Source organism: Arvicola amphibius, chromosome 2 (genome assembly GCF_903992535.2).
Source record: "Arvicola amphibius chromosome 2, mArvAmp1.2, whole genome shotgun sequence".
NCBI lineage: Eukaryota > Metazoa > Chordata > Mammalia > Rodentia > Cricetidae > Arvicola > Arvicola amphibius.
The window spans coordinates 130,936,153-130,948,304 of NC_052048.2; the positions used below are offsets into that span (position 1 = coordinate 130,936,153).

Genomic DNA, 12,152 nt, shown 5'->3' on the forward strand with positions numbered 1-12,152 from the left:
GTAAGAGATTTACAATAGTAATAATAAAATAGAATGTTTATAACAATAAAGTATAACGAATGTATGTCAGTGTAATCTATCTGAAAAGATCTTATGGTTCTGCAGTTGGCTTTCACGTGATGGTGTGAGGTGACATGCCACCTCCATGATGAAAGCAAGTGAGGCGAATGACACGGACGTTCTGCTGTAGCGTTGTGCTGCTGTGCAGAGCTTAACATGAACACAAGAACCGCACTATCTAAACAGCCCTTTGATAATCAAGATGGCTATTTAAGTGGTTACCTAGTAGGGAGTGCATACACAGGCAGCATCTACATGGTATGGTAGGGAGTGCATACACAGGCAGCGTCTACATGGTATGTTGGACAAAGAGATGACTCACAGCCCAAGTGAAACAGAATCAGGTGGCATGAAATTTCACTGTGCTATCCAAAGAGGCATGCAATTTGAGGCATGTTAAATTATTCCCTTCAGGAATCATTCATTTAATATTTCCACATAATATCAATAATATTTTCCACTTAGTATATTGACTACATATGTACTTTTTTAAGTACTTTTATTTGTAGCCTAGGCTCACTTTGAATTCAATGACATCCTGTCCAGCCTTCTGAGTGTTGGGATTTCAGGAAGCTGGTTTGTTTCTTTTGGGGTTGGTTTCTTTGTTTTTTGTTTGCTTTGAGATGAAGGTGTCATATACTCCAGGATGGCTTTGAACTTCTGATCCTCTTGCCTACATCTTTCAGGTAGTGGGATCGATCACAGGCATGTTTCACCGTGCCCAATTCATGCAGTGCTGAGGACCAAATCTGGGCTTGTGCAAGTTAGGCAAGCACTGGACCAACCCGAGCCTCATCTCCAGCCCCGGATAGTATACTTCTGCATGACCATTTTAGGTCGTGATACAGCATTTTCATCTCAACTTCAGCAATGCTAAAATTGCAGTAGTAAAGACACTGGGTTAAGTTCTCATTATGACCATAGAACACACATTTGTTAAATTAAGCTATGTCATCAATAATGATTTTTGCCAAAAGCAGGTTATTTCTGATTTTAAACTTCATATTGTTTTCTAGGGATGACTTCAGTTTTTCTTTCTTCCTCTCCTATGAACCAAAATCTTCATTTTCAATTCAAAATTTAGCAGTATATATGAACGCCTATTATGGTAAGCCTGGTTTGTAATGAGGTAATACCCTGGGATGCAGACAGTGAGGACACAGCAGCACAAGTCTGTTACCCAAGCACTCTGAGGCGCACACAGGAAGATTACAAGGAGCTCAAGGCCAGCCTAGACTACAGAGAGAAACCGTCTAAAAATAAGAATAAATGTGGAGAAGTGGAACAGTCAGCTCCTTCAAATGAAGGGGCAAGAGGGCCAGGCAAAGTGATGAGCGTTATTTTGGCAAGTTAAATTTAAGGCATGATTGAGCTAGTCACGTGTCTTTGTCTATGGATAGTTTTGGTCTTAGGCTTGTCATTCAGCCACGAAAGTCCGTCTAGAAAGGCGCAGTGCATTGCGCTACAGTTGACACCGGCAGAGGAATGAGGTCACTGCTGGGGAAAAGACGGAGAGATGTAGTCTTTCAGAACGCGGACTCTTTGCATTTTTCCAAGACTTTAGGTTGAGCCTGTACAGAGCCATCCCCGCTTTATTGAGTTTTCCTCGTAGCCAACAAACACACATGTGGTAAGACGATAGGCTAGAGACGGGTCTGTGTGGAAAGGCAGTTTTAGGTCATGTCTACACATGATCTGCACGAGCAGCCTGCAGCACTGAAAAGTGCCTGCTCCAACTCATTCCTTTAGAGCTGTGCTGGCCAATGGAAATAAAATGCAAGCCACAGGCAGTTTTTAAATCGTCCAGGAACCGTGTTTTTAAAAGAAAAAAGAGAAATAGGTAAATTTAATTTTGACAATATATGTTAACCCAATATATCCAAAATATTATCATTTCAACATGTAGTTGAATTTATTTTAAAATTAAAACTTTTCAGTGTGTTTTTACAAAATTAGATTAGCCAGAGAGATGGCTCAGCAGGTAAAGATGCCTGCAGCCAAGCCTGCCAACGTGAGTTGCATCCCTAGACCCATGTGGTAGAAGGAGAAAGACAACACCCATGGTTGTCCTGACCTCTACATGTGTTCTGTAGCACCCAATACCCCCAATACCCACGCGTGCGCCCACACACACACACTCACAAACAAACAAATAAATAAATAAATGTTTAACAAGAGTGAGATATGTGACTCCTGTTCTTTGCACTAAATTTGAAGCCATTGTGTATTTTCTATCCAAAGTGCATCTCAGTTCAGAGCAGCAATATTTCAAATGTCAGTAGCACATGTACCATTGTGAATCCAACACTGGACCGCACACCTCTTAAGAGTTCATTTTTCAGGTGCTGATGAGGGAGTTCAGTCACCACAGTACTTTAAAAGACTGGAGTTCAATTCCCAAAACTCATATTGAAGAAGAATAATTTTAAAAAAAACAAAAATCAAAACAAAATCTGGGCATGAAAGCTCATGATTGCAATCCCAGCTCTGATGCCTGGGCTCACTTAGTCTACTTAGCAAACTCCAGGCCAGTAAAAGACTCTGTCTCAAAAGATAAGATTTCTTAAAAAGGCAGCTGGTGAAGAACAACATTTGTTTTTCCTCTGCCCTCCCCACACACTCGCGTGCGCGCGCACTCACATATGCATGTACACACACATACACACATGCACACACACACACACCCCATTTGTCTGCAGATAAGGAGCATCACGCCCCCTCCTGTGTGGGTGAATGTAAGGATTATAGAGAGCGGGTCCAGGTGCGAGGAGTGTATCAGATCCTTGGCTGTATTCTTCATTTGATCTCTACAGTACAGGCCAAATAAAGTTAGAGATTGCATATCTCATATATTTTCTGTCTTTTAGATATAAAAAATGTGTTCAGAGTAACAAGGTCACTTTTGGGAAAACACGGCACACACATGAACTATTCATATACAGTAGAGCATTTGTTTAGATCATTCTGTAGGGTTATTCCTACCTATATTAATCTCTATGGAACCTATCATTTAGAATTCACAATCTTTACCATATGCATGTATTAGTCATTCCACATAAAAGAAATTATAAAAGTAGGTTACATATAATTTCTCAACTAGTATTCTTTATATATAAGAATATCAGTAAGGAAAAAGAGCTTAAGATTTTCTTCAAGGTGATCATTGGGCAGGAGAGATGGCTCAGCAGGCAGATCCCTGGAGACATAAGTTTCGTTCCTGAAACCACATGGTAAGAGGAAGGAACTGAATCCTATGACCTCCACATGCATTCCCATGGTATGAAGGCACACACACTCACAAAATAAATAAATCATGTAAAATGATTAAGTTCTCGTAGTAAATCAATTATAGTGGTATGTACCCATAGTCCCACCTATGCGGGAAGGTGCGGCAGGAGCTTTTAAGCCCAGATGCTCAAGGCCAGCCTGGAAAACATAGCAATATCCTATCTCCTTTAAAAAGAAAAAAATTAGAATACTATGAATCTCACGGAAATAGTGCCAAAATACATTTGGAACATAATAACTAAACCTGAATGTCCTGGAAATGTTAAGATTAACTCTTCTAGCGCGTTCTGTATAATGCCTTCAGAGGACTGCTCTACAGTGGAGCATATCACTGCTTGGCTTGGCTTGCTTTGGTATAAATATGTAGAATTTCTTTATAGGCCAGAATATCATCGTCATAGTGGCTGGAGCGAATCTGCTTTTGAATACTGAAGACTTGCAGAAGGCAGCCAGTGTCATTAGCAGAGCCAGAGTGATGCTCTGCCAACTCGAAATAAGCCCAGCAACTTCTCTGGAAGCTCTGACAATGGCCCGCAGCAGTGGAGGTAATTCTACAGATTTGTCACTCTTTCTGTGAGAGCTTTGATCACTGTCTTAATTAAAGTTAACCTTTCAAGATGAGGAAAAGCATTGCTTTGTAGTAAAACATTCGCTCCTCCATCTGTGAGATTCACCGGCTTCTAGTTCTTGATAAGGCTAGAAAAACTCCCAAATAGAGTAAAAACAACATGAGTAGCATATCCGATATCCCTAAATATAAAATCTGGAGTCTACTTAGCAGAAACGACCTAAGGAGCAACTGGAGCCCCTGAAGACTGCAGAAAGGTGAGAGCCAAGGTGGAAAGGTGTCTCCCTCCGCTGCTCTCACCCGTCACTGCCCGGTACTTCTGACGCACTGCTCCAGAAGTGAAAGATTCGTTCTTAGCCAGGCAGTAGTGGCACATGCCTCTAGTCCCAGCACTCGGGAGGAAGAGGCAGGCGGGCCTCTGTGAGTCTGAGGCCACCTGATCTACATAGTAAGTTCCAGGACAGTCAGGGCTACATAGTAAGACCCTGTCTCAAAAAACAAGACAAACAAATAAAAAAAAACCCACTAAAACAAAGATCCATTATTTCTCCTTTTTCTAAAATTCTTATCATCTTTTCAGTATGCAATAGATTATTTGATTGTAATGGGTGCTCTGTTGTCAGTGTCTGTTATTTGAATTTTGTTTTACTTCAACTTTCAACATGTCAGTCCGACCCCGTTAGTCAGCGCTGGATGCTGAGGCCCAACCTCGGGAGTTAGCAAGCCTGGGTTTCTCTCTTCTCCCTCTCTTGACCTCCCAACAAATACTGCATGAGCATATATTTTTAATCTAGGTAGTTTGTTTCTTTTTTTTTCCTCCATGGCCTAGGAGAGAAAGCATCTCATTTCTACCCTTTGTCAGGTTTGGGGTCTTAGCAAAATTAGCTAATTTTTCTGGACCTGTTTGTAAAAAACAGGTAGAAATGTGTCCTGTGGGCTTGGTCTATGAATAGAATGAAATAAGAGATGATACCAGGCATGATGTTATACTTGTAAGTCCCAGTTTTCTTCTCTTCTATCCATTTTTCTCTCTGAATTGGAATTGGAATAGTTTAGTGTGGTGGACACACCTGGAATCCCAGCACTCAAGAGGTTGGGGCAGGAAGACCATGCATTTAATGTCAGCCTGGGCTACACGGGGAGCTGAAAGCCAGCCTGAGCCAGACCCTGAGCCTGAGTCTCAAAAATAATAAGATAATACCTTGATGTATCACCATCTGCTCAAGACAAAAAGTAGCTGCTGTTATGATAATGTTTGGTTTTGTGGCAATAGAGCTGGAGAGCAAGGAAAGAGGTATCTTGATTGAGGGAGCCATTATGGGGCTAGCAAGAAACCTGGCACTAGAGAAATTCCAAGGAATCCACAGGATGAACCCAGCTTAGACTCTAAGCAATAGTGGAGAGGGTGCCTGAACTGGCCTTGCCCTGTAGTCAGATGATGACTATCTTAAATGTCGTCATAGAACTTCATCCAACAACTGATGGAAGCAGAGGCAGAGATCCACAGTGGAGCACTGGGTTGAGCTCCCAAAGTCCAGTCGAAGAGAGGAAGGAGTGAGAATATGAGCAAAGGGGTCAAGACCCTGATGGGGACACCCACTGAAACAGCTTACCTGAGCTAATGGGAGCCCACTGACTCCAGCCTGACAGCAAGGGAGCCAGCATAGAACCAAACTAGGCACTCTGAATGGGAGTGGCAGTTGTATGGCTGGGGCAGACTGTGGGGCCACTGGCAGTGAGACTAGAATTTATCCCTACTACTTGTACTGACTTTTTGGGACCCATTCTCTTGCTCAGCCTCGATATAGTGGGGATAGGCTTGGTCCTGCCTGAAAGCAATGTCCTAGACTTTGGTGACTTCCTATGGGAAGTCTTACGCTCTCTGAGGAGTGGATGGGGAGAGAGTGGGAGGAGGGTAGGGAGAGGGAACTGGGATTGGCATGTAAAATGAGAAGAGATATTTTTAATAAATAAATTTAAATTTAAAAAAGAAGAATAAAATAGAGAGAAAATGACAATGACTTTCCCTAATAAAACCTCCCAGCAAGATGTGAAATAAAGATGAAGACAACAGCCCTGTATGTACAGGCGGTAGGCATCAGGCACCGCAGGGCATCAGGCACCGCAGGGCATCAGGCACCGCAGGGCATCAGGCACCGCAGGGCATCATCAGGCACTTGGCCATAGGGAGCAGAGCATATCTGTGTGGGGTACATGTATGTGTGTGTGCATGTACATTATGTGCATGATTCCTCCTAAAGCATTTCATGTTCTGTCTGACAATAAATGGGAAATAAGTCACTGAGGACTGGCTAGACGGCTTCATGGGTATGGACACTTGCCACTAAGCATGACGGCGTGAGATGAATGCCTGGGAACTACACGGCGGAAGGAAAAGCCAGCTCCTGCAAGCTCTCCTCTGAGCTCCCCCATATACCATGGCGTGTGCGCACACCCCCCCCCCCCCAATCAATCAATCAATCCAGTTAATTCTTTAAAGGAAACTCAATCTCTGAAATGATTTTTGTGGAGAATTTTAAAGTGTTTATACTGATTTAACAAATTTTCCTCTTGGCAAAACAATATACTGTGGCAAATTCTCACTGACATTTACTGTATTTTTAATGGACTCAAAGCTGTCAGAAAGAATTCGAAGCCAGAATTCATTTGGTTCCATCTTCTCAAAGTGTCACAGATGAGTCCAATGCTCGTGGAGAGCAGTCTCCGGAGCTGAAGGTAGCCAAGCTGTAGACTGCTTCCTAGCATGCGCAAATCGCTCTTGGATCCCCGAGCATGGCAGTGCACACCTGTCATCCCGGAACCTGGGAGATGGTGGCAAGAGGATCAGGAGTTCCAGGGGAGGTCAGTGAGATGGGTCACTTCGGGCCCAGTCTCGTGACCTGAGTTCTGTCTCCAGGACCCACACAGTAAAAGCAAAGAGCTACATATACCCCACAGTCGTCCTCCGACCTCCACGTGTGCTCTGTTGTAGGAGTGTGCATGTGTGTGCATGAGTGCACACAATAAAGGAATAAATGGGACTTCTGGAAATATTTTTTTAAGTTCAGGTCATCCTCAACCACATAGCAAGTTCAAGATCAGCTTGAGCTAACAGGAGACCCCATCTCAAAAACCAAAGCTCAGTCTGTGCCTTGTACTCATTCTAAGCAGGTAAAGTGGATGCTGTGGGCCACTCTGCTCGCCTGCCTGGCGTTTTCACTGGAAGAAAGCACTGTGTGACTCTGTGTACCTGAATTCCAGCCTCGCTACTCTTGTACTTTGGAGCCACTGTTAATAAAATAAGGTTTCCCTGAACACAAGCACTTCGATACCTGAACGTCCACCTATGTGGCTAACAATAGAAGCCGTATACACACGGTGGTAGGATGATTGACATCCCGGGGGCGGGGCTGGATCAGGATGGCGTGAGGATGGACTGCATGGCTCAGAATGGTGTGAAACTTGTAACTGATGAACTGTAATGTCTGAGTATTTCCACTTAATATTTTTGGTCTCATTGACGTTGCCCATGTGTAACTGAATCTGTGGAGAGTCAAACCACCATAAAGGCAGCTACTCTGTAATAAGACTAGAAGTGCTAGTAGCTTGTGCTTATATGTAGTTTACAGTTTGTAAGTTATAAAGCTCTTTTTAATAATTTGATTCTAGGAAACCCTACAAGCTGAGCATGCTGGTGCGTGCTTAGAATGCTAACATTTTGGGAGACTGAGGCAAGAGAATCAAAATTTCAACGTTATCTTCAGCTACATAGTTCTCTCAGATTGAGAATGAAGGAGCTGGGACTCAGGAAGTTAAATACTTAGCTCAATCAACCTCTCACTTCTTTTTTTAAAAAATATTTATTTATTTATTATGTATACAATATTCTGTCTGTATGTATACCTGCAGGCCAGAAGAGGGCACCAGACCCCATTACAGATGATTGTGAGCCACCATGTGGTTGCTGGGAATTGAACTCAGGACCTTTGGAAGAGCAGGCAGTGCTCTTAACCTCCGAACCATCTCTCCAGTCCCTCCCACTTCTTTTTTAATAACTTATTTATTTTCATTTTATTTGCATCAGTCTTTTTTTTTTTTTTTTTTGGTTTTTCGAGACAGGGTTTCTCTGCAGCTTTTTTAGAGCCTGTCCTGGAACTAGCTCTTGTAGACCAGCTCAGTCTTTTGACTGCAAATATGTGTGACGATGTCAGACCTAGAGTTACAGACAGTTGTGAGCTCCATGTGGGTGCTGGGAATTGAACCCAGGTCCTCTGGAAGAGCAATCAATGCTCTTAACCACTGAGCCATCTCTCCAGTCCCGACCTCCCACTTCTATTTTGTGCACTTTTTTTTTATTGTTTTTACTGATCTAAACATTTTCTCCCTTATTCTCCCTTCCTCCTCCTCCCCTTCTACTCTCTCCTATGACTCCTACATTCCCAATTTACTCAGGAGATCTTGTCTTTTTCTCCTTCCTATGCCTATCCATGTATGTCTCTCTAAGGGTTCTCTTCGTTGTCTAGGTTCTCTGGGGGTAGTGGACTGTAGGTTGGTTTTTCTTTATGTCTGAAAGCCACTTATGAGTGAGTACATATTATATTTGTCTTTCTGGGTCTGGGTTACCTCACTCTCGATACGTTTTTTTCTAGATCCATCCATTTGCCTGCAGATTTCAAGATGTCATTATTTTTTACCTCTGTGTAGTACCCCATTATGTAAATGTACCACATTTTCTTTATTCATTCTTCAGTCAAGGGGCATCTACAACCTCCCACTTCTAATGAGAAGGAACAACAGGATTTCAGGTTCCACAACAAAAAAGCAGCTGTCCCCTAGACCCCACTTTAGAAAATGCCACGTGGTCCTGATGTTGAGGAGCTCAGCCCTTGAGAAGAGCATCTACAGAGCAGTAAAGTCCACGCATTGTAATCGTGGCCACATGCCCCCTAGAGCACGCCCACTCACCTCTGTCTAGAGCTCCTTCAGATGGGCAGCTTTCTCTAGACCAGTCAGCTGCCCTTATTTGGTAGGTACCTTATTTGGTAGGTACCAGCCAGGTGCAGCCAGGTGGGGGTGGGGCGGGTGAGAGAGAGTGAGTGTGCGAATTTGTGGGTGTGTTTAGTGTACCTTCAGCTCCAGTGAGACAAGAATGTAAAGATGAAAAGAGAACACTAGTTTCGGGATCACGAAGAATGGTATTGACTTCCAAATGAATCACTTAGCAAATAGGGGGCCTCAGTTGAAAGTCAGCTGCTTGCTCCATCCCCTCCCCCCCATGTCTCTGCTGCTCAAAGGGAGAAACGGGCTGAACACTCTGTCAATCACTGCTGTCACCACAGACTGATTGCAGAGCCCAACAGGCAGCACTAGTGACCGGTTCCCACGAGGCAATGGGGTGCTTCTTTGTCATCTGAGTTCATTATCACCCCTTACAAGTAGCAAATTTGAATTCTACACATTATATAACAAGATGACCTACAGTCGCTAAAATGCCAAGAGAAAGTCCTGTGTTGACCTCACTGTCTCAAAACTGGGTTTTACCCAAATGAAAGAATTGCTTTTAGGCATATCACTAACAATGTCGAGACAAAGAAACAACAAAATCAGCTCACACCGGGTCACAGTGCAGTTAGGCGGGCCTGCTGGAGAGCTGGGGCTGCCAGTGGCAAAACTGTTCGTGTTGGGTCTGGTCTTTATATCCATTTCAAAGCAAATGAAACATTACAGGGACAATTATAAATAATTGAGATTGTAAGATCGCCAAGATTAAATCCTAGGTATGATACAAAGTGTCTTTTAATGCCACTTTAGCCCTTTTCCATTTGGCAAACCGAAGCTCTTGGCTGGCCATGCAGACTTTTGCAATAACATTGTCCCACATGTGGGCTAAACTTGGAGCTATTTTACAGCTCAAGGCCCCCAAAAAGAGCTCCAGTTAAAGGACAGCCAAGCCAGTGTTGGGGTCCCACTCTCTTTACAGTTTCTTTGCTTAGGGTTAACTTTAGTTCCCCGTTTCCCTGAATCTCAAGGCTTTGTTTGTTTGTTTGTTTGTTTGTTTTTCGAGACAGGGTTTCTCTGTAGCTTTGGAGCTGTCCTGGAACTCACTCGTTAGACCAGGCTGGCCTCAAACTCAGAGATCCGCCTGCCTCTGCCTCCCCATTGCTGGGATTAAAGGCGTGCGCCACCACCACCCAGCACCAGAACAAATTTTTTTAAACATATGTAAAATTCTTATAAATGAGAACCCTAAATTTTTCTTCTTTATCAATGCTAATTTTTGATCCCTGATGTTTGCATACTTTTTCTGGTCAGCTCTCCTGAATTCTGATTTTTTTTTTTTTTCTGAGACAGGGTTTCTCTGTGCAGCTCTGGCTGTCCTGGAACTCACTCTGTAGACCAGGCTGGCCTCAAACTCAACAGAGATCGCCTGCCTCTGCCCCCCGAGTGCTGGGATTAAAGGCGTGCGCCACCACCACCTGGCTCTCAGGGCATTCTTAGCTGGCCACCCTCTCTTCCCTGGCAGCGTTAAGATTTTCTGCCCCATTTCCCAGCCTACCAGCTGTTTCTCTAGGCTCACCACCTCCTCGTCAGCATTACCGTGTCAGCCATTGGTGTGTGGTTAAGATAACCAGGGGGTTATGCATCTCCTGCTGTAATGGTGATAATTACTGCTGTGTCCTGTCACCCTCTCTGCAGCTCCAAGTTGTTCTCTGGTTTTACCCGGTCCCAGAGTGACATCATCTTTTCCATCTTGGGTGTGATAAATTTGTACTCCTCTCTAACTACCTGTGTCTACTAGTTCCTCATGTTTCTTCATCCTGGTAAAGGGTTTCTGTTTATTTATAGCAGGAGAAGCCAAAAGAGTGATTTCCTAGCAGCAATTTCACTTGTGCCCTAAGCTGAGGTCCTCTAAACCACACATCAGACACTAACCACGCTTACATAACCAGGAGCAGTTGGAAAGAATGCTCTTCCCCAGGGAAAGACAGGCAAATAAGATTTGCTTGATTTTATGCAATATTTATGGTAATTAATTTAAAGAGTCCCTCATTCCAGTCGTTGATGCTTAAAACGCAATATAATTTTCTTTAACATTTGTTCTCATTATAGAAAATTCCAAGTATAATAAGACAGAGAGAATAGCCTAGTAAGCCCACATAATGGCATCATTTAGCTTCCACAATTGTTGAGACCTTATTGATGGCATGTCATTTGTATCCCAACTTGTTTTCCTTTGTCCCTCACTACTAAACTGAATGTCATTTCGTCACTGGTAGAAGACAGGATGCATGTTCAGAGAATGAGGTCTTTCCCTGAAGTGTAACACAGAATCTGCAGTCAGACTTCTTCCCAGCAGTCTTTGCAACTAACCATTCATGGTTTAGTGAGCAACCCTCAGAATCTTCCTCTTCTGTACAAGCATATGCACATATAGCTTTGCTTTGTTTCATCTTGGAAGGAATGCCACAAGACTGACTTCATTTGGTTATAAAGTATAGAAATATTTCTCTGACAAAGCAAAGATGATGCCATTCATTTTAGCAGCTTTAGAGTATGTTGACTGAGTTTTCTGTCCTGCCTGGTTCCCACAGTTGTTAAGTCTCAAAGTAATCACACAGAGTCTACATTAGTTACAAACTGATTAGCCCACTAGCTCAGGCTTCTTATTAACTTTTATAATATATATTAGCCATTCTTCTTGTCTGTGCTAGCCACATGGCTCGATACCTTATTCAGCTAGGCAATCACATCTTGCTTCTTCTGTGGCTGGGTCAGGACTGCAGATGGAACTTCCTTCTTCCCAGAATTCTCCTGTTCTCATTGACCCACCTCTACTTCCTGTCTGGTTGTCCCACCTATACTTCCTGCCTGGTTACTGGCCAACCAGTGTTTATTTAAAATATAATTGACAGAATACAGGCTATTGCCCCACACCAAGAGTATTTATCAGGTGGACCAAGGACAAAAGAGGACCAGTGAATCGAATGAGACCAGCCAGTCCAGGGAATCAACTTAGACCGGCAAGTCCAGGGAATTGACTGAGACCAGCCAGTCCAGGGAATAAACTTAGACTGGCCAGTGCAGGGAATCAACTTAGAAACAGCCAGTCCAGGGAATTGACTGAGACCAGCCAGTCCAGGGAATTGACTGAGACCAGCCAGTCCAGGGAATAGACCGAGACCAGCCAGTTCAGGGAATTGACTAAGACCAGCCAGTCCAAGGAATTGACTGAGAC

At 43.4% G+C, this 12,152-nt stretch overlaps 1 protein-coding gene across 2 annotated transcripts in view; it reads left to right on the forward strand.

Annotated features, from left to right (window-relative positions):
* Rbks (ribokinase) overlaps nucleotides 1-12,152 on the forward strand; it is an 86,278-nt gene that overhangs the window by 35,583 nt on the left and 38,543 nt on the right. For both annotated transcript variants that reach the window (XM_038318003.2, XM_038318004.1), the window contains exon 5: nucleotides 3,729-3,893. In XM_038318003.2, the coding sequence (XP_038173931.1) occupies nucleotides 3,729-3,893 (165 nt within the window). The remainder of the gene's footprint in view (nucleotides 1-3,728; nucleotides 3,894-12,152) is intronic.